We start from the raw sequence: 26,605 nt of genomic DNA on the forward strand, positions 1-26,605 counted from the left end.
CGTGAGCTGCTGCCCACAGCTGTACTGATCACCCCCAGGGCTCCACCAGGATCTCCCGGGGCGCTGTCCTTGGTGGCCTCCGCCTGGGGTGGTTCTCTGCTGGCTGGGGGTGAAGGCAGCTACACCCCCATAGCTCTCTGGGCACTGTGGAGTCGGTGCCACGTGGATGCCGCCAAGGTCCACCAACTGGCCCGGCTGCTGCAGGCACAGTGAGGCCCCCAGGCCCTCAGGGCTCCTTCTTGACGATGTTCCGTCCTCACCGGGAAATCCGGGTCTTCGATGGGAAGAGGAGTGGCCCAGTCATCACCGAAGTGCCTCTGGGGTCATCCTGTGATTACTGATTTGTCTGGAGGCAGAGGGATGGAGGGAGGGAGGGGAGGGGGCTGCTCCCACCCACTGACCGCTGCCTCAGCTCAAGCCAAGAACCGAGGCGTCCCAGGGCGACAGGAGCCAGTCACCTGAGCCACGGCTGCTGCCTCCCAGGGTGGCAGCGGTGGGAAGCTGGGGACAGCAGCGGAGGCTGGGACCGACCGGGCACTCTGATGTGGGAGGCGGGCACTCGGTGCTAGGCTCTTGACAAGCAGCACCTGCCTTCCGCCAGGCCCCACATCTCCCACATGAGGCAGCTGGCCACGCCTGGGCCTCCACACGTAAACGTGCTTTTTGCATACGGCTGAGAAGTTCTGCTTCTCTCTTGATGATCGATTCCATCTGCGAACCATTCTGACGGTTCCGGAGGCTGGAAACATGAAGGAGACACCACGCGCTCGCGCCATCATGTAGGGGAACCCTGGCGGAAGCCGCTGCTGGGGGAGGGGGAAGGCCCCCGCCCCCGGCTGTAACTTGGACTTGGCTGTTTCCACTCCGCACACCCGTGTGTCTGGCCCTTTTGTCACGACGTCACCCTCGGACTCCAGTGAACTTTATTTGCCTAGAGTCTGCTTTATTCAATACGAACGTGGCGACTCCGGCTGTTTTGATTCATATTTGCATGCTACACCTTCTTACATCCTTTTATGTTCCACCTCTTGTTTTATTTTTTTTTATTTTTATTTTTTTTTATTTTTTGACAGGCAGAGTGGACAGTGAGAGAGAGAGAGACAGAGGGAAAGGTCTTCCTTTGCCGTTGGTTCACCCTCCAATGGCCGCCGCGGCCAGCGCGCAGCGGCCAGCACACCGTGCTGATCCGATGGCAGGAGCCAGGAGCCAGGTGCTTCTCCTGGTCTCCCATGGGGTGCAGGGCCCAAGCACCTGGGCCACCCTCCACTGCACTCCCGGGCCTCAGCAGAGAGCTGGCCTGGAAGAGGGGCAACCGGGACAGAATCCGGCGCCCCAACCGGGACTAGAACCCGGTGTGCCGGCGCCGCAAGGCGGAGGATTAGCCTAGTGAGCCGCGGCGCCGGCCCTCCACCTCTTATCTCACTGAAATGCGGCTCCTTGTGAACAGCAGGAAAGAGGCATTTCCCCTGACCCTGCCGGTCGTCTTCTTCTTCTTTTTTTTTTTTTAACATTTATTTATTTATTTGAAAGGCAAAGTTGGAGAGATGCAGAGGCAGAGAGAGAGAGAGAGAGAGAGGTCCCCCATCACTGGTTCACTCCCCAACTGGCCACAATGGCTAGAGCTGAGCTGATCCGAAGCCAGGAGCCAGGAGGTTCTTCTGGGTCTCCCACGTGGGTGCAGGGGCCTAAGGACTTGGGCCATTTCTACTGCTTTCCCAGGCCACAGCAGAGAGCTGGATCGGAAGTGGAGCAGCCGGGACTCGAACCGGCATCCGTATGGGATGACGGCGCTGCAGGTGGTGGACAGCTTTACCCGCTACACCACAGCGCCAGCCCCCGGTCTCTGTCTCGACTGGTTTCGTTTGTTTACATTTAAGGCAGTCACCGATGCGCTACGGTGCGACTGTCATTTCCCCTCGTCTCGTTTCCGCTCCCTTCTTTCTGTATTCTTGTCTTCTTGTGGGTTCCTGCGATATTTACGAGCCTTGATTCCCTGGTGGTGAGAATGTTTTGCACAGGGTCCATCTGGTGAGTACAAGAAAAGGCGATTTCTGTCCACTTGTACCGGTCCTTGCTCCCCGGGTGGAAGACTGGAACCCTCACTGCCATCCAGTGAGGTTTGCCTTGCGCACCTGTAGACGTCCTTGTCTTGGGGGACAGAGGGAGGTGCAGCGTCCGTTTCCAGCCTCACGGCGATGCGGCACGGGAGACTCCACGTCCCTGTCTGTCTGCTCCTGCCCTCCCAGCTTCCTCGCTGGGCCACTGCCCAGTCTGAAGAACTTCCTGCGCCAGTCTTTAAACGCAGGCTTGCAGGCCGCCAGTTCTCTCGGTTCCCCCACCCGAGGTTGTCCTGATTCCCCACTCCTGAGCGGTGCTTTCACTGCAAGTGGAAGTCATGGCCATCGTCCTCTTCTTTCAGCCCCTGGAAAGCACTGGGTCGCTTCCCCGTGGCCTGGAGACACGCTGCATGGCTTCCCCATGGCCTGGAGAAACGCTGTGAGTTCTGCGTGGCCGCCGGCTGTAACAGGGAACATGCTGCCCTGGTGAGCGCTTGCACACCGCTCCTTCTGCCAGCCTTCGGGCCCCCGTCTCCAGTCTGCGGGAGTTACGTCACCGTCTGTCTCAGCGTGGGTTTTGCCGTTGCTGTATGGACTCTGGGTGTGCGGTTCGTGGGGGAACTTACAGCCCTTCTCTCTTCACGCGCTCGTTAGTGTCCGTCCTCCCCTCCTGACACTGCCGTGACACCAACGCTGCCCCTCCGTTAGCGGCCACGGCCCACGTTAAGTCCGTTTGCTCTGACTGGTGACACCTCGCCACGTTCACCCATTCTCCTCCGCCCTCTCCACTCCGCTGCCGAACCCTCCGCTGCCCCATTCCTGTTCCTTCTGAGTTTGTTTCTGGTACGTCTGTGATTTCAGTTGCTGCTTCTTCGTGGTTTGTATTTTTGTTGTGGTTTCTTTCTCATTTTTCTCATGATTTCTTCTTGGCCGTGGAGCATTTCTATGGCAGCTGCTCAAACTCCTGCCCGGTGACTCCCCGTATCCTGCTCGTCTGGACAGCCTTCCTCATTCGTTACAAATGCCTTGGTTCTGGGGCCGGCGCTGTGGCGCAGCGGGTTAACGCCCTGGCCTGAAGCGCCGGCATCCCATATGGGCGCTGGTTCATGTCCCGGCTGCTCCACTTCCGATCCAGCTCTCCGCTGTGGCCTGGGAAAGCAGTGGAGGATGGCCCAAGTGCTTGGGGCCCCTGCACCCATGTGGGAGACCTGGAAGAGGCTCCTGGCTCCTGGCTTCGGATCAGCTCAGCTCTGGCCATTGTGGCCATCTGGGGAGTGAACCAGCGGATGGAAGACCCCTCTGTCTCTACCTCTCTCTGTAACTCTTTCAAATAAAAATAAAAAACCAAGTATCTCAGTTGTCAGTGTGACAACTTTGTTGTGTCCCAGATGCCTGAGGGACTGAGGTCCTCTGGCTGTTATGTTGGCGGACTCGGGTCCTGCTGAGATCTGTACTGGCGCAGGCAGTCACCTGCGATCCGCGAGCAGGTCCTGGCCTGCTGCCTGGGCTACGGTCGCACTGGTGGCTCGTTCAGTGCTGGCTTGATGGGAGCTGCCTGGTGCCTCTGGGCGCCCCTGCCGGCGCTGACCTACGGACGGGGGTGCATCTCAGGGGAAGGGGCTCAGGCCCGCGGCTGGGAAGCAGCTTCCTAGCACTGCACTCGCCGGCCTGGGGGAAGCACAGGGTTGGTGACCATCAGCTGTCCCCGGCCAGGCCTCTGCCTTCTCGGGGACTTCAGGGCCATTTGTGATTCAGGAGTTTTTCTTCTTCACCCATCCCACAGCTCAGCACGTGACCGATCGCGTGCTGGAAATCCCCTCCCAGCACCGCCCCAGGCCCACCTGGAGAACTCGGATTCTTCCTCGGAGACTGGCTCACAGGCGCCTGCTCTGGGCAGCTCACCACAGGCCCCTGGGGGCCACGCAAACCTCTGGACAACACAGAAACATCACGGCAGAGGCACAGGCAGGGCAGGCCGAGGGGCCCACATCACACGCGGGTGACACGCGTGGGCAGGCATCCAGAGCTGACCACGCACAGCAGCTGGCTGGACGCTCTCCAGACACAGTGGACGCTGGCCCAGTGCACTGCTTCTCACTGGGAGCTGAGTTAGCAGGTGCTCCCAGGTTCTGACACCTGACAAGAAGGGAGACGGTCAGTCCCCAGAGGCAGAAAGCCAGCACCAGGGGCGCCAAGAGAGGCAGAGGCCTTGGCTGGGGGATGGGAGAGGCGGGAGAGGGCACCCAGCACCCCCTGCGTGGGGTGAGGGTGCGTGACTCCACCAGACTTCCAGTGCTCAGACGCGTAGGCCTGGTGCATGTGTGCGTGTGCGTGTGCGTGTGTGTGCACATGCGTGTGGGGGGAGGGTATTTATAGCAACCCCTAAAACATACCAGTACCTGTCAACACCATGCATGGCAATTAGGTCTTTAGAATCTTTGAATTTAATTTTTTCAAAGATCTCGGGAAGAAATCCTCGAAAACATTCCTGAGGGCCAAACGTATGTGAGTTTAGAACTGAATCCCCTGATCCACACACACCCAGGAACACACGCGGATGCAGCCCCAGACACACATCCGTGTGCATTCACCCACACACACTGGCACGCAGAGACCCGCATCACACACGAGTGCACAGGTGTACACGCACACACACACGCACACCGCACACTCACATGTATGCACACAGACACACAAACGCACACACACACCACGCACGCGGGGAAAGCAAGCCCCTTCTCAGCGAGGCATACCAAGGCCGTGGTTTATTCCACTCTGCATGGAGATGGTGCGTAAGGCGCAGAGGTGACGATACAAGGCGTTAGAGCACATTCATTTACATACTGGGTATATTCTTTACAGTATCAGAAAAGTACAAACATGCGCGGGCGGGTAAGGCGGACGAGACGCTACGCGGTCTCGGACACTGAGATACACGCAGGGCGACTTCACCGCGGGACAGCGCAGCACTGGAGGCGCACACACTGTAGCGAGCGGGTTCATGGGCCCCTGGCCGCCGCGGGTCGGGCACGAGCCCTGCGAATCCACCGCAGGTCCTCCCCAGGACCCCACGCTCGGCCCATCAGGGGCCGCAGAGGCCAACACCGGGGGACATCCCTCTCCTGTGTCCCTGAGAACACGGCGCAGCCGACGAGCAGCCTTGCCTTGTTCTGGGCGGTACACACGGGACACACATGTACCAGCCCCCAGAAACCCTGGAAGCTCCCGCATGCCCCGCAGGGGGAGCTGTCTGATGGGGACACTGACAGCTCTCGTCAGGGTAGAAGCCCGCGCTCCCAAGGGCGTAGCGGAGGCGCCACTGGCGGGGTCGTCCGCGGGCCCCTTCCCCACACCTGCCCTGCTCAGACCTGGGACTTGCCCTCTCCGCTCTCGGCAGGCGGAAGGGGCCTGGCCCGCAGCCTCTGCAACAAATGTGGGCACAAACCAGCTCAGGACGGGGCACCGGGGCTCCCCTTGGCTGGATGCCTGCAGAGGGCGAAACGGAAACGCCGGCTGCGGCTGCGAAGGCACCAGGGCCTGCGGAGGCTCTGCACTTGGACGGCCTCGCCAGCGTGTCGGGGAAGGAGGTCCGCAAAGACCAAGGCAAACATTTGGCACAGAAATGAGGCACTTGAGTTTGGTGCATCGAAGTGGAACGGCCCACCTGCCCTCACACACCGTGCACACATGTGTGCACACACACACGGACAACACCCACCGTGACTGGGTTGGATCCAGTTCTGCTCCTCCCTGTCTCTTCCCCTGCCCCTCACGCCAAAGCAGGGAATGCGCAAAGCCCACTTCCAAACCGCCCGGTCCTGGGTGCGGTGGGGCCGGCAGGAGCTCTGGGCGGGTCCTGCGCGTTGCCAGCGCGGTGAGCCGGTCAGCACGGGGCGGGGGAGGCCCAGGCGTGGCTTCCACGGCCCAGCTCCGCCTCTCGCTCTGGGGAATCTGGGGCCCAGGCTCTTCCCCGCCTTGGACCACAGAGGGAGGCGAGAAAAGCCCGGCACCGGGTCATGCGTCTGGGCAGGAAGTGACGCACTGGCTCGGTGGCTTCCGCTGCAGACGGCCTGTACGCTCTCGGTTCCTGCCCTTCCTCCTCCTCCTCCTCCTCCCTCAATCACGGCAGAAGCACACAGGACCTGCCGGGAAGCCACGGGCGCAACGAGAAGCAGCCTCGCGAGATCCCACGAAGGCCAAGGGTGCATCAGGTGATGCTGAGAGAGGCCCAAGGGCGACCCCCACGGCCCACCCCCACCATGAAGTCAGCCGGTGGAGGCGGGGTGGGGGCTGGAGGCAGAGCCAAGTTCTGGTGGCACTGCCGGTGAGGCGGATTTTACAGCCTGGCCGAGTCTACCATGCCCCCACGTGTGGAGCAGGTGCACACGGTGCGTCCTCTGGTCACAGTGGGCGGGCTGCAGCATTTGACACTGGTGCAGCGTAGCCATGGCAAACCGTCAGCATAAATAATTTGGCGTAAGTAGAATATAAATTATTCCGAAGTGGCGATCTCGTTTCCTTCTCTTGTCCTCCCTCGTGTGGGTCCCCCTGGACTCTCTGGCCCGGCTCCCACACAGGATGGCGGGGGCAGACTCTGACACCACACAGTCCTCCAGATGCGGGGCCCCACAGTCCAGGACGCCGTCCCCTTGTGTGGGTCCCCGCCGTGCCCCGGAAGGGGCGACCTGCGCAAACCTTCATCAAACCTGCGTGCCCCGGTCAGTCTCATCAGCATTTCTGGCACAAAGACCGTGGCGAGGGAGTCGGAGGCGCGGGCGCTGCAGGACGAGGGCGTGCCTGCCCAAAGCCGGGCCTGGCAGTCACTCGGCACCTGCCGCGTGGGCGGCTGCCACGCTCCTCGCCCCACAGGCCTGGGTGCCTGGAATCGGGGCTGCCACGCCTCTGTGCTGTCTGCTCCCAAGTCCTCCTTCCACGTGGACCCTGAGCGGTCCGGCCACCCAGAAGCACTTGCTTGCCGGAAAGTGCTGGCCGAGAGGAGGCTCGGGGAAGGCTGCTCTGGGGGACGTCTGTGCTTGGGTCCACGGAGCTGGAATGTCAGGTGATCAGTCCGGGACAGAGTGGGGGCCACGCCTCGCGTCCCACTGCTGCCCCCAGGTCTGGGCTACGAGGGCCTCAGAGCTTCTTTGGAGAGCCGATCATGACCTTGGACACAAAGTTGACAATGGCGCTGGCTGGCTGCTCGGGGTCGTGCTCTGCGAACAGGTGGCACACGTTGTCCGTGGCGCTGCCCTGCTTCCGGGCCACGAATCCAAAGACTCTGCAAAAAAGAGGCTCCAGGTCAGGGCGTCCGCCGTGCACAGGGCCCCAGGCGTCCCCAGCGCACAGGCCCCAGGTGTCCACCGTGCACAGGGTCCCAGGTGTCCACCGTGCACAGGCCCCAGGCGTCCACCGCGCACAGGCCCCAGGCGTCCACCGCGCACAGGCCCCAGGCGTCCACCGTGCACAGGCCCCAGGCGTCCACCGCGCACAGGCCCCAGGTGTCCCCTGCGCACAGGCCCCAGGCGTCCACCGCGCACAGGCCCCAGGTGTCCACCGCGCACAGGCCCCAGGTGTCCACCGTGCACAGGGTCCCGGGTGTCCACCGCGCACAGGCCCCGGGTGTCCACCACGCACAGGGTCCCAGGTGTCCACCACGCACAGGCCCCAGGTGTCCACCACGCACAGGCCCCAGGTGTCCACCACGCACAGGGTCCCAGGCGTCCACCGCGCACAGGCCCCAGGCGTCCACCACGCACAGGCCCCAGGCTTCTGCTTCCTGCGACCTCAGGCAGCACCACGGGAAGAATGGCAAGTCTACGCCTGCCAAGCACCGGGCAGGTACGTGTGCAGGCACCGGACCTGCAGCTAAGCCTCAGTGCTGCCCTGCAGGTGAGGGCATGGGATGCTGATGGATGTGGCTGCCCCAGTCACACGCGAGCAGGGCCAGGATCCTCAGATCCCGAGGAGTGGGTGAAGCCCCGGGGAGGGGGCCCGGGGCCTCTGGGAGATGCTGACTCCACACGCACACCCCCCAGAGGGAAACACACAGGGTGCGAGTGGGTACGCGCGGGGTGCGTGTGTGGCTACACATGGGGTGTGTGTGTGGCTACGTGCGGGCACGGCTCGGGACCCTGCTGAAAGCACTGAGCCGCCACCACTGCAGGCTGTCCAAGCCCTCCACTGCACACAGCCACGCCCGCAGCCCAGGCCAGCCTTGTCCATCTTCCTGGGAAACACGCCCTCCGCTCAGCGGTCCTGCAGGGACGGGGCCCACGGCATGCAGAAGCCCAAGCCCCTGCCGGGCAGAGGGGGCCGTGTCCGGGCTGGGGAGGCCCGGCACCGAGCAGAAACCCCAGCTAGGGACGCCCTGGAGTGGAAGGCGAGGGCGTTGTCCCCTCCTCCTGCCCACGCGGCCTGGGCGCACGCAGCGGAGTGGAGCAGCTTCCTCCGGAGGGGCCTCTCGGGCAGGCCGGGCACTCACTTGGAGGAGGTGGGGCTGTCCTTGATCCACCTGGCAAGTTAAAGACAGACAGAGTCACGTCAGCTTACGAACAACGCCCGGGCAGGGGGGAGCGCGGCCTCAGACCCCGGGACGCCCCGCCTTACTTCCGGTCCTGCGGGTCCAGGGCGCAGAAGATGACGCTGTTCACGGGGTAGTGCCGCCGGAAGAAGAGCCTGCGGGGACGGGAAGGGCGCCTGAGGCCGCGGCCGGGACCCCAGCAGGGCCGGGCCGGGGGTCCCGGAGGGGCAGAGCCGAGAGACCGCGGGGACCTGGCTGATCACCCGTGTTGGTTTCCCCTATGGTACAAGGGGCTCACGAGACCGGAGGGCTCCTCTCCTGGGACAGGGCCCAGATGTGAGGACCTCGGCAAGGCGGCGGGACGCGGCACCAAAAGGCCGGCTTATCCAGGTGCCAAATACCGCAAGTTCCACGCACAGTTTTCATAATCTGTATTTTTGCCCCAGCTCCTGGGAGAGCCCTTGGAGGCACGGATCTGAGCAGTGGAGGCCCGGGCGGGGGGCCTGAGGGCAGCCCTGCTCAGGGCACCTGTGCAGCCCCCAGCTCCGAGGCAGGGTCCTAGTGAGGGTCTGGGACACAGGCTCCCTGCCCAGGGTCACCTGCCGCCAGCGGTGGGACCTGACGTGGAATGTGGGTCTGAGCAGCAGAGCCCACGTCCTTCTGAGGCTCCTTTGACTGGCGGCTGAAGGGTCAGGGGCAAAACCTGTCCAATCTCCCATCATCCCAGAACGAGATTCTGCGTGGACTCCCCGGCACGCGGCACGGCCAGCCGCTGGCTGTGTCCACCCGATGGCGCTGCAGAGGGCAAGTGGGGGCAGCAGCCCGTGCTGTCACATCCACAGCACACAGGCCTCCGCCAGCGGCTGTCCCGGGCCCCTGGCGACTCCGCAGTCCTCTGAGTCACTTGGACAGAGGAAATAACGGGTACCGAGGTCACGTCCTCCCCCCAGATGACCCCCAGCTGAAAAGCCATGGCACCGACACGAAGACCTGCACATGCTGGTCAGTCTCAGAGCGTTTCTGAAGAAATGAGTCAGATTTTTACACCTGCAGTGTGTGTGTGTATACATTGTGTGTGTACGTGTGTCTCTGTGTACACTGTGTGTGTACTTGTGTTACACCTGCTATGTGTGTACATTGTATGTGTACGTGTATTCGTGTGTATGTGTGTCTCTGTATGTACATTGTGTGTACGTGTGTTACACCTGCAGTGTGTGTGTATACATTGTGTGTGTATGTGTACGTGTGTGTGTCTGTGTGTACACTGTGTGTATGTGTGTTACACCTGCTATGTGTGTACACTGTATATGTACGTGTATTCGTGTGTGTGTACATTGTGTGTATGTGTACGTGTATTCGTGTGTGTCTCTGTGTGTACATTGTGTGTACGTGTGTTATACCTGCTGTGTGTGTACATGTTACACCTGAAGTGTGTGTGTGTATACATTGTGTGTATGTGTGTTTGTGTGTGTATGTGTGTCTCTGTGTACACTGTGTGTATACGCGTGTTACACCTGCTATGTGTGTACACTGTATGTGTATGTGTATTCATGTGTGTGTGTACACTGTGTGTATGTGTACGTGTATTAGTGTGTATGTGTGTGTCTCTGTGTGTACATTGTGTGTTATACCTGCTGTGTGTGTACATGTTACACCTGCAGTGTGTGTGTATGTGTACATGTGTGCACGTGTGTGTGTCTGTGTGTGTGTGTGTGTGTGAAAGAGAGCAAGCATCAAAGGTTTGAGGGGAGGGAATACTTCACTGGTTCCTAAGATAAAGCCATCAGGACAAACATTAACGTGCACCTGTCATTCCTGGGCCGATTTAAGGGCTGAGACGGGCTGGGTCCCTGATGGTACCAGGGACACTAGGGATTCTGCGGTGACACACCCTGGGAAGAAGGCCCCGCCCCACTCACTTCCGCTGGTTGTCCGTCAGGGTGATGCCCTGTGCTGACACCTTGAAGTGCACGACCGTGGACACGGGCGGCGGCTCCTGCAGCAGGGTGAGATTCAGGGCCTTCTGCACAGCCTGGTGGCCTGTGAGGGACTCCATCTCCACGGAGTTCAGGTACCACACGTTGCAGGCTGCAAGACAGCAAGGGGGCCGCTGTGAGCCCCACGTGGGGGCCACGCAGACCAGGTGCACGCACAAGCCATGCCCACAGCACATGTAGGGCTGATGAATGACTCACCTGTGCACCTGTGCAGGTCCATTTAAAGGCAAGTGTCCCCCGACCCCCGACCCTGAAGGTTTGGAGAGGAAAGGACCCAGGACACACTTGTCCCAGCACCACGGCAATGAGTGGAGACGAGATGGGAACAGGAGCCGCTGCCCAGCCTGGCTCGGCCCTGGCCTGCCGAGGGAGGAGGACCTATCCGCCTATCCGCCCGCTTCAGTGTTAAACCTGGTGTCCCAGGTGGGGCTTGTGGCACCTTCTCTGGCGGGTCCCTTAGCACAAAAGCCCAACGACAGTCACAGCAAAGAGGCCTGAGGCCTTCAGGAATCGTGGGGGAGGGGGAGGTGCGCTGCCCGGCCTGCAGTGTGCAGAAGGGAAGCTTCCAGAAAGCCTTGCTGAGACCGAGGGGCTGGGGCGGGCTCAGGGTGCCGCGAAGCCCCGGGGGCTGCTCCGTGGTCATCTCTTGGGTTTACGTAAATAACGCTCTCCCTCTCAGCCAGCGTCCCTGCCACACAGAGGGAGCCCGCAGGGGACGCTGGGTGTGCATGACGTGGCTTGCAGACATGGGTGATGGGTGCCCCAAGGCCGAGGGGCTGCCTCCCGGGGAGCAGTGCTGCCACATTCACAAAACCCACCGTGAGCCGGCTGCCAGCAGGCGGTGTGCACCAGCGGGCGAGTGTGGCTCTCGTGGGCCAGGGCTGGCCACCGGGAGGGCCGTCGCGGGCGAGTGTGGCTCTCGTGGGCCAGGGCTGGCCACCGGGAGGGCCGTCGCCCTGACAGCGAGGCCGGGCCCCTGCCTGCCTCTCCTGCTTTCCCTCTCACAGGCGCCCGCCCGTCTTCCTCTTTCTGCTGTGAGCTCAGGCCACACAAAGCCCCTGGGGAGAAGCGGAGCAGATGTTCTCTCCCATAGTCGTGTGGTCGGCACGGCAACACGCGAGGGGGCCCTCCACCCCCACGCCCACCCCACGAGCCTGGGCTCCTGGCCTCCAGAACTGAGCCCAAAGCACCTTGGACAGTGACACGGTCTTAGGCATTCTGCTACGGCAACAGCACGCAGGCTTAGCACTGCTCTCCCTGCGACGCACTCCGCCATCTCCCAGCCCCTGTGTGAGCAGCGGGCACCTCCACTCCACCTGCAGTGGCCTGCGGCTTCCACTAAACAGGGACACGGAAGCATCGCCGCGCTCCAGGCCGTCTCTGCAGGCGCTCAGAGAGCGGTCAGGGCTCAGAGCCGCAGCAGGGGCAGCAGTACCTCCTCTCCGCCCGCACGCGAGCAGGCTCCGCACCTGTCCTGTCGGCAGGTGCACTGGAGCACAGCCCCACCTGGAGCCGTACGAGGGGGGATCCCAGAGAGGCCTCGGGGGGCGCACGGGTGAGAGCGAGCCGCTCGGCTGCCCTTTTTCTCAGCAGGCCTGGGCCCATTTCACGGCTGTGTTCTCAAGTTTCCCATCGTGAGGATTCGGAAACCTCCGCCTCCGTGGGCGCGGCGATGACCGGGGAAGCAAACAGGCTGCAGGGTGCGTGCCGAGTGCGCCAGGAAGGCCAGCTGCTCCCTTCGTGGGCGTGGCGAGAGTGAGGGGGCAGGACGGGAGCACAGGCTGGGCTCGCCCACGAGGCCCACAGCCTCCAAAGCCAGGATTTGCGGCCACCCATGGGGCTTGCCCTGAACAAGGGAGTGGAATGAGTCACCAGTCCACTGCACTTCTCAGCTCTGTTAACAGGGCGTCTCGTCTGCGACACTTTGCTTCAGTAAAATTTACTTCTACTCTCATGAAATAGCAGCTGGTGTTTCACTGCTGTGATTATTACAACAGCATTGCCCACTAAGCAAAATTTAAAAAGAAAAAGCTTCTAGGAGCTGGCGTGTGGTGTAGCCGGGTGAAGCTACCACTGGCAAAGCCAGCATCCCGTATGAGCACCGGTACTGGTCCCAGGCTCTGCTTCTGACCCAGCGCCTGTTAATGGCCCGGGAAGGCAGTGGAGGATGGCCCAAGCGCTCGGGCCCCTGCACCCGGTGTGGGAGACCAAGATGAGCTCCTGACTCCTGGCTTTGGCCTGGTCCAGCCCTGTTGCAACCAACTGGGGAGTGAACGAGCAGATGGATAATCTCTCTCTCTGCCTCTGCTTTTCAAATAAATACACAAATAAAATCTTTTTAAAAAATACAAACAAAAAGAAGCCTTTATCCCAAACACGATCATTTTCATTTCTTCTAACTCAACCTAATTCTGCTGATAATTCAGCATTTTCATGAGGATTCGGAAGTGCCGGAAGCCGCCCAGTGGTCCCGCTGCCGAAGATCCAGAAAGCAAAGACTGCACAGCCAGGACACGGCGGCCAAGGGAAAGACACGGTGCACAGGTTAGCGACAGCGCGGAGGGCGGAAACAGGGAGACCTGGCTCAGGAAGGGTGACGGCGGCTTCCTCCTGGGAATACCAAGCATACAGCAACAGCAAGGTGGGGGTCACCCTGCGTGGAGAACGGTCAGCGGCTGACAGCGTCTCTGCCATGCCTGGCGTCCTGAACTAAAGCACCGAGCCTGCAAACCCGAGCTGGAGGCGCCTGGGGCTCCTGGGGCGGGCGTGGGGGTGGAGGGCCCCCTCGCGTGTCGCCGTGCCGACCGCACGACTCTGGGAGAGAACTGGGACCCGGCCACCACGGAGAGTCCAATACGCGGGCACAGCCCGGACGGCTCAGCCCCGTGCTCTCCCGCAGGCTTCTGATAGGGACTGGGTCGGGGATTCTCGCCCAACTTGTGGGAGCTACGCGGTCATTCCCCAGGGCAGTGCCCGCCTAAGGGGACACTGTGCCCGGGCCCCAGGCTGACCCTCCCCCCAGCAGGGATCAGTGGCCCGAAGGGTCAACCCCAATAGTCTAACTGGGCCTGGCCTGAGGCCGTCTGATTGTGCCGGACAAGTGCTGCTGCCGAGGGGAGAAGCCGTGGGGCCAGGGCACCCGGGCGGGAGTCCAGCAGGCTGGCGGCGCAGAGCCCATGACCGGCTGGGCTGTGTGGGGAGGAGCAGGGCGCAGGCCACTCCGCCGCGCGATCCGCCACGCTCTCTGGCAGCCCCGAGGCGCCGCGGCTGCAGGCTTCCAGGGACAACCTGGACCACACAGGCGGCTGGGGCTCCGAGGGGAGGAGGGCAGCAGAGAACCGTGCGGAAAACACACCCACTCCTGGGCTCGCGACAGCGGCTGCTTGCACTCGTCCTAAACCTCACAGTCGCCCAAGCCCCCGGGTCCCCGTGACCCCGGCCTCCTGCCTGGCTCACACCAGAGACACGGGACAGACACGCACCCGAGGTGGGACAGAAGTAAGTGTTGGAAAGGAGCCCGAGACAGGCACAACTGAAACCTCGGCCACCAGCTCCCAGTACGAGACCTCAGGCTCCAAACCAAGTCTGCCCTCAAAGATCCGAGCTCAGAAAGAGCTAGATCACGGCCAGCACTGTGGCTCAGCGAGTTAGCCACAGCCCCAAGGCCAGCATCCCCACCCGAGCGCTGACGTTCCAAGCGTTTGGGTCCCTGCACCCATGTGGGAGACGCAGACGACGTTCCTGACCCAGCCATCGCAGCCCTCTCTCTCTCTCTCTCTCTCTCTCTCTCTCCACACACACACAAGAACTGTATGAGAAAAACAACACAGCGCTGACAACAGACATCAAAGAAACAAACCCGGCCCAGCTAGGAAGACTGAACACCGTCGCGACGCCAGTTCTTGTAGATTCAACGCCATCCCAGCGAAAATTCCAGCAAGTTAGGACGTGGATCTTGACAAAGCGACCCTACAGCCTGCATGGAGAGGCAGAAGACGCGGGAGAGCAAACACGCTACTTACTGAAGAACCAGTTAGACAGCCGATGCTACTCAAGCCACAGGAATCAAACCGCGTGGTGCTGGGAGAGGAGACCCGGCCCCACAAAATCCGGGCAGCTCAGCTCTGACCAAAGAGAAACAACCCACAGCCACAGCAAGAGCCTGGATCCAGACCTTACCCCGCCCCCCAAAATCAAACCCAAAAGGACTACCCAGCTCAACCCAAGTGATAACGCACAGGGGAAACCCAGCCAGCGTCAGGAACGGGGACGGCGTCTAAGAGACGACACCAGCGAGGACAGAGCTGACGAGCTGCGTTTCGCTGGACCTGAAAATCCTGCTGCCAGAACAGAGCAGGGAACAAATTCCCAGACAACACGCCCGGGAAAAGGGCTCTTGAAACACCACAGTGATAACACAGCAAACCCTATTAGGCCATGGGCAAAGCCCTCGCGGGACATCTCACGTAAGAAGATGGCCAAACTCAGGACCCGACAGCGGCAGATGCAGGCGAGGACCTGCAGCCACAAGGGCTCCCCTCCCGGCTGGCGGGAACGCGGCACACAGCAACCCTGGAAGACGGCTCGGAGGCATCTTCCAAACCAGGCCCTCAACACAAGGTCCGGCGGTAATGCTGGTGGCATTCAGGCAAAGAGGCTGGAAACGCATCCCCGCAGACACACAGATGTTCATGGTGGCTTCAAGCACACACGGATGTTCACGGTGGCTTCAGGCAGACACACGGATGTCCACGGTGGCTTCAGGCAGACACACAGATGTTCACGGTGGCTATACCCAAACTGCCAACACATCACAGCAACCAAGATGCCCGCCAGCAGGTGAACGCACACAGAGACCATGGCTCTTCCAGCTGGTGAGACCCTACTCTGGTCGAGCGTGGGTGATGCTGGCGACACGCACACGCACAGTACTACGTGGAAGAAGCCACAACGCACAGGCCACAGGCTGCGTGACTCCAGCCACGTGAGAGTCTGGAAAAGTCAAAGTCCAGGACACAGGACACAGGGAGCGAGCAGTGGCTGCCAGGGGCTGCGTAGACAGGGTCGGGCGGGCCCCGCACAGAGGACGCTTTGAGGTAGTGACACGCTCCTGCAGGAGACGAGGCAGTGGGCACAGGCCAGTACACGCGTGTGCAGGTGTTCACACTCACAGCACGTGCAACGGCAGGAGTGAACCCTATCGTAAACCGTGGACCTGGCTGACAGCGATGGGTCAGCACAGTCCCTCAGTGGCCACAGACGTGTCACTGTGGCAGGGGACGTGGACGGTGGGGTGGCTGTGCGCTTGCGTGGGCAGGGCTACGAGGACCATCCCTGCACCTGCTTCTCAGTTCTGCTGTGAGCCTGCAACTGCTCTAAAAATAAAACCTATTAGTAAGATTAAAAAAAAATAAAAACAAAGTGGCAGCCCGGCGTCCGGAAGGCAGTCTCGGGCGGCGTCTGCCTCCCCGGCAGATGGCAGAGGGTGGTGGCTGACTCACTTCTCCGGAAGGCGCTGGCATTTGCAGCTGGCAGGGCAGGTCACCCACATCCTGCCCTCCTACGGTTCCCCCCGACTAATGCCGGACTCGGCATGCATCCCGCCAGCTCTGCCTGGCTCCACTCAGCCCCGCGTCTGCAGCTGAGCCCCGCCCGGGCCTGGTGAGCAGGGAAAGGCTGGGCGCCACCGGGGAGGAGGAAGCCTGGAGGTCGGGGAGGGAGCTGTGTGCGAGTGTGCGCTCACCCACCTGCACCCTGCTTCAGCAGCTCAGCCGCCGAGTTGGCCGCCGTCTGGGGAGAATGTTCCGTGATCTCCTCCATCGGATCTGCAGGGAGGGGGCGAAACACAGAAGTGAGTCCCGCTGCCCACGCAGAATCCTCACGGGCAAGTCCCCGAGGGGGCCATGCACGGCTCCGTGGGGACTTCCCCTGGGGACGGTAACCTAACTGCGACCCTGCTGGGGACAGAAGGGGGTGGCGAGGCCCAGCCGGGTCTAGACTGAACTAACTCATGCGAAGAGTCAGCTCTAAGAGGTAAGTCAGCTTCGTCTGAATTATTCACCTATTTGTGACCCGGACACGGCTCAGCAAACGGCCCGGGCAGGCTGCGGGAGCCACTCTGCGAGTTTCTTTCTCATTGTGTGTCTTTGAAGACGAAGCTAAAAGCAGGGGGAGCGGCTGGTCCCTGTGTTCAGCACGGCTGACACAGCGCTCATGCTGCAGAATCTCAGAAATCCAACGGCGGGGACGCCAAGGCCTTTGTCCCAGGGTCTTGGGTTTCCAAGCCTCGGGCCTTTGCTCCACGGAGCGCTGTCACGGAGGCCCAGCACGGGAAAGTGTCCCAGGGCATCTGGCTGCAGCGCGGCCTCCTCCCTGCTCCTCCACTCGCCTGTACCCCCAGGGCGTGGGGCAGAAGAAACGCTCCCGTCTGGCTCTCAGTGACCTCCCACAACCCCCAAGGCAGACCCAGCCCCATACCTCTCTCGGGAATGAGCAGTTTGCAGGGCAAGGCCAAGGGCGTGATGGAGTGCTGGCACACCAGGGCCGTCAGGCTCCCTGCGAGAGACGGAAGCAGACGTGAGTCAGCAGGTGCAGCAGGTGCACCCCGCCTGCAGCCGCCACCCAGGCAGAGCCGGTCCACGGCCAGCAGCCGGGTCACTGCATCCCGTGTGACTCGGTACCAAACTCTGAGAAGCGACACGCTGAGCGAGACAGGAAGAAGTGAGGGAAGAGAACACAGCTTCTTTCCACACCAAACAGAATCAACCACGCGTTGGCTGCGTGGGAAACTCAGAGGGCTGGGATTGGGGAACCCCAGCTGTTACCGCACGTACGGCCCCTGGACGATGCTTCCCAAAGGGCGAGAGTGTGAGGGCGTCGGGCGAGCACAAGCCCGGGGCGCAGCGGAGGCTCCCGGTGCACGGGGAGGAAGCCACCCCGCAGGGAGCTCTGTGGCCCACGTGCCACGGGCCAGGGTCCCCCGTGGGGACTCCCACCGGCCACCAGGAGGGTGCTCTGTCTGCATCTGTGACTTCTGTTCCCAGCGTGGGGCTTCGCGTTAGGTTTGACAAAGCCTCCAAGAATGTCTTCACAGCCAGCCGAGCCTAAAGATGCTAATCCGCTCGGAGGAGTCTCAGAACGGAGCGAGGGCCCCCGGAGGCGGGCAGGGGGCAGAGGGCAGAGGGCCCCGGGCCGCCAGCTTCAGCCACTCACCGAAGTAGGGCTCGTTGGAGCAGCCTTTCAACCGCACCCCCTTGGGGGTGCACTCGATCAGAAAGTGCCGGACGAGCTCGTTGGCCAAGTCTCCACCTGGGCTCAGGAATGAGAAACAAGACAGAATGAAGACGGGAGCACGGGAGGGTGTGGGCGAGAGCAGCCCTACAGCAAGCAGCTGTGGTTGGGAGGGCCCTGATGGCCAGCCACCACCTGCAGGCTCCCCGGGGCCACCAGGAAGGGGCTCTGGGCTGTGGGCAGTGGGATGGCTGGGTGCGCACGGGGCACTGGGACAGCGCGTCAGCTGCGTGTGCGCAGGCCAGGGGCGTGGCGCGGGTCTTTGCAGCGAGGACGCTGGCTGACAGGAGTGCTCTGCGAGAGCTCACAGCTGAGGGCCTGCAGGGAGGCGGGCGCTTGGTGCGGATGTAGACACTGCTTGGGACGCCTGCACCCCGAATGGGAGCCTCAGCTCCTGGGCCTGCAGTCCAGCCTCCTGCTGACGGGCGCCCTGGGGGGCAGCAGGCGACGGCTCAGGCAGCTGGGTCCCTGCCACCCACCCTGCTACGCAGGCACCTGGCTTTGGCCTGGACCAGTCCTGGCTGTTGCAGGCATTTAGGGAATGAACACAGCAAATGGGAGATCTCGGCTGTCTTTCTTCCTTTCAAATACAGTAAAAATAAATAAAGAGCAACTGCAGAAGACAGGAAATAGCCCTTGGGTCCCAGCTCCACCGGCCCCACAGGGCAGGCTGGGAAGACTCCGGCACAGTGATGCCCGACAGTGAGTCCCGGCCAGGAGCGGGGGCTCCGGTGCACAAACCCCCCCGGAAGCACCCATCGCTCTGCAGCAGCCGCCTGCCACCGGCCTGCTTGAACCCAGGACCCTCGTGTCCAGGCCGTAGCCGGAGCTGTGACATCTGGTGACCCTGGGTGCCACTTCCAGCCAGCCCACTGGGCACAGAAGCTAGCGCCTGCGGCACGCTCCTGAGAGAGGGCACGTCTGCCCGCACACGAGCCGGCACAGGTCACAGAGGTGAGCCCAGACACAGAGGCCAGTGCCTGGGCGGAAAATGAAATTCGCAAATAGTGGAACTTTTCCTGGAGCAAGGACATTTGCTAAACAGCCCTGTAGAAAGAAAGACTGAGGCCCAGCTGGCCGGCGGGTGCCGCTCCTCGGAGACGGAGAGCAGATGGGGGCCCGGCACCCACCTTTCTTGTTCATCTGCAAGACGGACGGAGGCGGCGTGGCCACCTTCATGGCCAGGCCGTAGGCACCGCGGAAGGAGTGGCTGTCACGCACAATGAACGACCCGGGCTCCTTGTCCTTCAGCATGGCGATGGCTGCGGGAGGGGACAGGTGTGAGCGTCCACACATGGCCGGCCGCAGGACAGGTGTGCAAGGTCTACTCCCACCAGAAGCAACAGGTGGCCACTGCTCTCCTGGGGGTGCTCCGGGTACCTGCAGCCAGGCTGCCCCAAAGCTCGGCCTCGCTGCTGTGCGCACGCCGCCTGCCCGTCCGCTGTCCACCTCGAGTGGTGGCGGCAGGAACTGTGTCCGGCGTCCAGATCCGGGCTTCTCAGCCGCAGCACCGCCCGTCACAGCAAACCCATGTTCTCTACACACTTCCAGGCTCAGGCACTTGGTCACAGCCACAGCCAAAGGACAAGGCTGACCTCTCTCTGCCCGCGTCTACAAAGGGAGCCAGGACAGAGCCTGCTGGGGTGTCCGGGGTGGGCGTGGGCCCCACTACTTTGGAGGATGAGCCTGCCCACCCTGCATGCTGGTGCACTTCTGGCCAGTTTGGGGGCTGACCGTGTGCTGCTTTTTCCAAGCCCACTGCTGGCAGTGGCCGGCCTCTGCCGGGGCGGCAGGGTGTGCCTGCTGAACGCCTACAGGAAGCGTTTCTCCCAAGTGTGAGAGACCTCACTCCTTGCACCTCCAGACTCAGATGTTTGTCCGATGCGTCTGCAGTACGGGGAAGCCCAGTCCTCCCTCCAGGCCACCTGGGGGTCTGTGGCCTACAGAGCCACAGAGCCCAGAGCCCAGGGCTGCATGGGCACGAGGGGCTGGGCCTTTATGAACCAGCCAAGGGGAGCCAGAGCTTAATTTCGGAAACATGGAAGGGCTAAGGTGCCAGCCTGCGGGGGTGAGGGGGAGGCCCAGGAGGAAGGTGTGCACGTGGTGTTGGCGGGCGTGCACTCTGCCCAGCCCGCAGCACCCCACTGCCCACCCAAGGACCAGGCAGGGGGTGGGGCCCTGGCTGTGTTCTCCTCCCACCTTGCCGCCTGCACCGACGCCCAGCCGCGCCACGGCCTGAGCATGCCCAGCACAACCTGGTTCTGCAGCTCGGAGAGCGTCTAGAACGTGGGGCGGGCTCCGCCTCCCCGCTCCCGGCGCAGCGTGAGCCGTTCTGAGCGAGCCCACCCCAGCAGCCCACTTTGCACGTGTGCAAGTCCAGGCCTGGAGGGCGACCGCCCCGCCCGGATGGCGCCTCCCTGAGGCGTGGACAGCACGGCAGCTCTCCTGGCCATCATCCCCGCTCCACCGAGGGGTCAGAAGGTGCAGCCCCCTCTCCCACAGCACCAGGGCTCTGTGGGCAAAGGCAGCCCAGCCCACACCAGCCGGGACTGGAAGACAGCGCCACGGAGTAGGAGGCTAGGCGCAGAACCTTCTAGAACAGGGATGGCAGGACATCTGGCCCATGAAACTTATAAGGCCGCAACTTCAATTGGTCTGGCCCTGCCAAGGCAGCCCCAGGTGGGCCTCAAAATCCAATAAAGCTGTAGCCGGCTAACGTTTCAGCTGACAATTTTGTACGGCCCACAAATGACGCTGAAGTACCCAAATAGCCTTTGGCAGAAAAATGGCTCCCCAGCCCCGTTCCAGGACACGAGTGCCCCACCCAAGCACCTCGGCGCCTGCCCGCTGGCTGAGCTGCTGTGGGAGGCACAGTGCTGGGGCCGGGCTGGTGGCCACAGGACACAGCGTCCGGCCGGCCCTCGGCCTGGAGCAGAACTTTGCACAAAAGGCCGATTCAGGGGAATGAATGCTTCCAACCACGAGCGTTTCTCTCTCTCCCTCTCCCGTTCACAAGGACAATAGGTTCTTTGAGCTCACGGGGAGAAAGGCACGTTCTGCCAGTCTCTGAGCTGCGTGACTGAGGGCAGGATTCTAGCGGCCAAGTGCGGCCCTCACTACCCGAGCTCGGCCGTTTCTGAGACACCACCAGGAGACAGCGCGATGCAGACAGCAGCCACGCGGCTCCCCCCGCCACGGTCGGCGCCCCGCTCGGCTCAGCCCAGCACGCCCCCGCAGCCTTATCAACCCCTTCACTTCCTGGGATCCGGACCCTGCCCTCCCCACACCACCGCTCCGAGCTCCGGGCGCCGCCCAAATCTTCCAGCAGAGCAGGCGTGTCAGCTCCCCACCTCCCTCTCAGAGTGACTGTGTCCTTGGTGCTCAAAGTCCCGCAGCCTGCAGACGCTGGGTGTGGCCTGCAGGGGACATACGCAGGGAAGCCCACCACGGGGTCCCTGCCCACACAGAGCCAGGCAGCTCCTCCCTAGCCCCCACCCTCCGTGGCTAAGGACCCCGATGGAGTGTGTCTCCTCTCAACAGCTGCCGGCTGGCGGAAGCATCCAGAAACTACCGCCCCCGCTGCAGTGCCATGGGGGCGCCCACGGCTTGCCAACTCCCTCATTAGCGCAAGCTTTTCCCGTTAGAGACTGAGCAGCACTTCCCCTGCAGGCGTGTGATGAAGCCTGGCCTTGTTCTGAGTCAGGCCGCCCCACAGCCGAGCTTCTGGGACATTCCTGCGGCAGGGCCCCCCCCGGGCGAGGAGCCGGGGCGCTGAGCGGGGCAGGTGTCCGGGGAGCCCACCTCCTCCCACGTACCTTGCTCTCTGGAGATGTCTGCCTTGTACCAGAACTTGGAAGTGTCCTGGACAAATTTCACGATCACAAGCTTGTCCCCTGGACTGTCTGTGAAGCAAAATTGATAAACTGTGAGAGGTTATTTTTCTAATTGCAAACTCACACTCCACTTCGGTCCAGCTCCCTGCTAATGCACCTTGCAAAGCAGCGGAAGATGCCCAAGTGCCCGGGCCCCTGCACCCACGTGGGAGATGAGGATGGAGCTCCGGGCTCCTGGCTTCAGCCTGGCCCTGCCCTGGCTGTTGTGGCCATTTGGGGAGGGAACCAATGGATGGAAGATTCTGTCTCTCTTTCTCTCCTCCTTGCTGTAACTCTGCCTTTCAAATAAACAATCTTAAAATAAAATAAAATAAAACCAAACAGGTACACACAGCAGGGCTGGTCTTTTAACCAGTGGGTCTTACTTCTTAGACACTTGGAATAATTCATCAATAAATTATGGATGACTTCGTTTGACTTGAAAAATAAAGTTGTCTTCCAAACAAAACGCTAAGAGAATAAGCAGCCAGGATCACCACAAGTGCCTGCACTGTGCCTTGGACGGGGCTCCCACGTGGGTCCGCGCAGGTGCCCAGAACACACGAGACGCAGCAGTCGTGGCTGCCCCCGGCCAGGGGGACAGGAAAGACTTCCTGGCTCTGGATGCTTCGGGCAAGGGCTCGGTCCTCACAGCCCAGCTGGCTCCTATGGCCCCGCCCCCCTCCTCCCCGAGCCAGCCAACCAAGGGGCCTCACTCCTATGGCCCCGCCCCCCTCCCCGAGCCAGCCAACCAAGGGGCCTCGCTCCTATGGCCCCGCCCCCCTCCCCGAGGCAGCCAAGGGGCCTCATTCCTACGGCCCCGCCCCCCTCCCCGAGCCAGCCAACCAAGGGGCTTTGCTCCTATGGCCCCGCCCCCTCCCCGAGGCAGCCAACCAAGGGGCCTGGCTCCTACGGCCCCGCCCCCCTCCCTGAGCCAGCCAACCAAGGGGCCTCGCTCCTATGGCCCCGCCCCCCTCCCCAGGCAGCCAAGGGGCCTCATTCCTACGGCCCCGCCCCCCTCCCCGAGCCAGCCAACCAAGGGGCTTTGCTCCTATGGCCCCGCCCCCTCCCCGAGCCAGCCAACCAAGGGGCCTGGCTCCTACGGCCCCGCCCCCCTCCCCGAGCCAGCCAACCAAGGGGCTTTGCTCCTATGGCCCCGCCCCCTCCCCGAGCCAGCCAACCAAGGGGCCTGGCTCCTACGGCCCCGCCCCCCTCTTTCCCGAGTCAGCCAACCAAGGGGCCTCGCTCCTATGGCCCCGCCCCCCTCTTTCCCGAGCCAGCCAACCAAGGGGCCGCGCGCCCACCTGGCAAGGACGGGCCGGCGTCTGATGGCTTGAAGTCCGGCAGGACGCTGGGGAAGGGGATGCTGACGGTGCTGCCGCTGTGGGGGCTGGAGAAGCCACTGGACGAGGGGGACACGGAGCCCAGCGAGCGGTCCCCCTCCGAGGCCCGCTTCTTCTCCGGGAGGGGCGGCTGCCCCGGCAGGCTCAGCCCCTGGCCCTGCAGACCAGGGCTGTGGTGGCCGTGGCCAGGCGCCACCGTGAGGAAGTTGTGGGACAGGAAGCCGTGGTCAGCAGCGCCTGCTGCGGTCAGCGGGGTGCCAGGGACCGGCGACGCCGTGTGGCAGTTGCCCAGCACGGCCCCCGGGTCCTCCCGGGGTGGAAGGCTGCCGCCCACGGGGCCGGTGCCGAAGCCCAGGAAGGCCTGGCCGCTCGGGGGGCGCTCCACCAGGGGCAGCTCGTGGCTGTGGAAAGAGGCCTGGAGCTCCGAAGGCAGGAAGCAGGGCAGCCCCGGGGGGTCCGGGCTCGGGCCAGAGAACTCGCGGGCGCCGAGGGGTCCTCCTGCGGGCCGACTGCTCTCCAGCCACGGGTGCTCTGCGGAGGACGGGCTGTTCAGAGACAAAGCAAGCGGGAGCGCGCGTGAGGCACCAGACGCAGCTTCAGGACCCATCCATCACCCCCGCCCGCCCATGCCTAGGAGGACTGGGACGCAGCAGCCGGGACCCCGTGCAGCCCAGGATGCTACGCAGGCCCCTTATTTGCGTGGACAGCTGCAGTGTGCAAATCAGCCAACGGGTGTGTGGCGTAGCGGGGAAAGCAGCCGCCTGCAGCGCCGGCGTCCCACACGGGCAGGGCGCTGGTTTGTGTCCTGGCTGCTCCACTTCCAACTCAGACTCCTGTGTACGGCCTGGGAAAGCAGCAGACGGCCCAGTGCCTGGGCCCCGCAGCCACGAGGGAGACTCAGATGAAGCTCCTGGCTCTGGCCTGGCCTAGCCCTGGCCACTGTGGCCATGTGGGGAGTGACCCAGCCGATGGAAGATTCTCTGTTCTGTCTTCTCCGTAACTCTGACTTTCAAATAAATAAATAAATCTTTAAAAAGAGTAGAAAAGAAAAAAAGAAAATCCTAACAGGAGCTAAGCAGGAAGGAAGTGGCGGCCCCGCCCGCCAGGGGACGGAGTCCCCTGCTGTCCCGCGTGTCCTTGCCGGGCGCTCGGCTGCTCGGTCCTCGCTCAGTCGCTGTCTCCACGCCTGATCGTCGCCCCAGTCTGGCGTGTTCCACTGATTTTATTGAGCAGTAGCCCCGAAGTGTGCGTGTGGCGACAGTGGCGACTGGGACAAACCAGACCAGTGGCGCTGTGCTGTGTGGGAGGTGGAGGCTGACCACGGGGACACGTGTGGGAAAACACGCTGACATCTGGGTGTCACGTTGGTGCCATCCGCCTTCAAGCATGTGCTGGGGGTCCTGGGATGGGTCCCAACCCGGATGCAGGGAGGAGCCCACTGGCAGGCACCACGTTTGTAGGAAGACAGAAGAGGCACTAGGGAAGCCACGACCCACGTGACACACCCACGTTTCACTGGGAAGGACGTGTGCCTCATCTCCCTCTCGCCAGAGACGCAGAGGACATGAGGACACAGAGGACACGTAGACACAAATGGACACGGGGACACAGATGGACACAGGCAGACACGTAGACACAGTCGGACATGTTGACACAGACGGACACAGGGACACAGATGGGCACGTGGACACAGGCAGACACGTGGACACAAGCAGACACGTGGATACAGCCAGACATGTGGATAAAGATGGACACATGGACACAGACATGTGGACACAGTCGGATACATGGATACAGGCATACACGTGGATAGACATGTGTACACAGGTGGACACGTGGACACAGGCAGACACGTAGACACAGTCGGATACGTGGACACAGACGGACACGTGGACACAGCTGGATACATGGACACAGTCGGATACGTGGACACAGACGGACACGTGGACACAGCTGGATACATGGACATAGGCAGACACGTGGACACAGATGGACACGAGGTCTGTCTCTCGCCACTGGGATGCAGCCGAGGAGCAGTGCCCGGCCGGAGCCCGGCCCTTGCTCTGGGCCGTGAGCCTCCAGACTGCGGGCAGAAGCAAAGCCCTGTCCTCGCTAAGCGGCTTATTTCCCTGCAGTCCTGAAAGCTGGCGCGGCCGGTGACCTTGCAGTGGGGAACAGGGCGCCTCCCGGCCCCGCCCGGGCTCCCTCGGGTCTCGGTTCTCGCGATCCCCTGTACTGAGGCGCTGAGATTCCCCACGTGCCGTGCCGCTGCACTTCCCCGCACCAGGACACCCTGCCCCGCCCGTCCCGGCTCTCACCTGGCTCTCCTGGGGCCCGGGCCATTGCTCGAGATCTTGCAGGAAGATGTGAAAGCCTGCTGGAAGCTGGGTGTGGCGGGGGCGTCGGCCCCCAGCATGGCGGGGGCGGGTCCCAGGGGGCTCTCTGACATCCCCACGGCGTGACCAAGGCTCTCGGGGCAGCCTCGGGGCTCTGCGGGACAAAACAGGACACGAAGAGACCTCGGTCAGGGGTCTGAGGAGCCACCGACAGGGAGTGGTGCCAGCTTCTACAGCTCCCAGCTGTCCCAGCAAAGCCAAGCAGTCATCTGGCACCCGTGACAGGCAGGAGGGGTGCAGCCGCAGACACTCCAGGCTCCCACTGCGAAGACTCCAACCCAGAAGGGGACCCCACTTCTCCTAGGCTGTGGCCGCATGGGCGACACGAGCTGGGCTGACCAGGCTGGCACCGACTGACGACCTATGGACACTCGGTCACGTCCAGGCTCAGGGCCCAGGCGCCCACTGAGTCAGGAAGGCCGCAGCTTTCTCTGCCAACCACAGGAGCCGCCCCCCACACCCTGCGCCCCGCTGCCCGTGCGTCCTTAACTTTCCATCGGCCCCCTCCCTCCCCAGGCGGGGACCCAACTGCTACACCTCCAGCAACTGTGACAGGGCAACCAAGCAGCACCCGCCCGGTCACCCTGCACCCAGGCTCCACGGCCGGACACGCGGAGGCCACCTCCACCGGGCCCTGGGGGCACACAAACCCACCGTGTCCAGTAGTACCCGAGCACGGGCACGCCCCCTGGTGGACTTCCTGCTCAATTTCTCACCAGGAGCACCACTATTTCTGGATATTTTAAAATCTTGCCTTTTTTTTTTTTTAATTATTCTTTAAGAAATGAGCACGGCAACCATGGTCAATTAACAATTATTACAAATGCAAGCCATTCTGCTTCCTGCTGCAAAACAAAGTGAGGTTAATCTGAGAATCATGAAGTAGGACAAAGTCCATTTTAATCCTGGAGCTTTCCAGAAGGTCTGCTTTGCCCTGGCCTCGAGGGGTCACTGCAGGGCACGCCCGAGGCTCAAGGGCACATGGGTCTCACTGGACAAAGGCCGCCGCCTTTTCTCTTCCGATGATCACACCCCTACGGAAGGCACTGCCAGGGATCCTGGAAGGAGTGGCCAGCAGTACCAGACCCCTGGACGGACACTGAGAAGTGCGCGCTGATCCCAGTGCCCAC

The 26,605-nt window shown here is 62.4% G+C and overlaps 1 protein-coding gene across 9 annotated transcripts in view; it reads right to left on the bottom strand.

Annotated features, from left to right (window-relative positions):
• Positions 1-4,793: 4,793 nt before the first annotated feature.
• Positions 4,794-26,605, bottom strand: part of TNS3 (tensin 3) — a 188,445-nt gene continuing 166,633 nt past the window's right edge. For all 9 annotated transcript variants that reach the window (XM_070059452.1, XM_070059446.1, XM_070059450.1 and 6 more), the window contains 11 exons: positions 25,398-25,569; positions 23,041-23,624; positions 21,680-21,766; positions 18,995-19,126; positions 17,787-17,882; positions 17,052-17,129; positions 16,322-16,399; positions 10,497-10,665; positions 8,664-8,732; positions 8,539-8,568; positions 4,794-7,335 (listed from right to left, as the gene is read on the bottom strand). In XM_070059452.1, the coding sequence (XP_069915553.1) occupies positions 7,191-7,335; positions 8,539-8,568; positions 8,664-8,732; positions 10,497-10,665; positions 16,322-16,399; positions 17,052-17,129; positions 17,787-17,882; positions 18,995-19,126; positions 21,680-21,766; positions 23,041-23,624; positions 25,398-25,569 (1,640 nt within the window). In that variant the 3' untranslated portion in view covers positions 4,794-7,190. The remainder of the gene's footprint in view (positions 7,336-8,538; positions 8,569-8,663; positions 8,733-10,496; positions 10,666-16,321; positions 16,400-17,051; positions 17,130-17,786; positions 17,883-18,994; positions 19,127-21,679; positions 21,767-23,040; positions 23,625-25,397; positions 25,570-26,605) is intronic.

This window comes from Oryctolagus cuniculus, chromosome 16, assembly GCF_964237555.1.
Source record: "Oryctolagus cuniculus chromosome 16, mOryCun1.1, whole genome shotgun sequence".
Lineage (NCBI taxonomy): Eukaryota > Metazoa > Chordata > Mammalia > Lagomorpha > Leporidae > Oryctolagus > Oryctolagus cuniculus.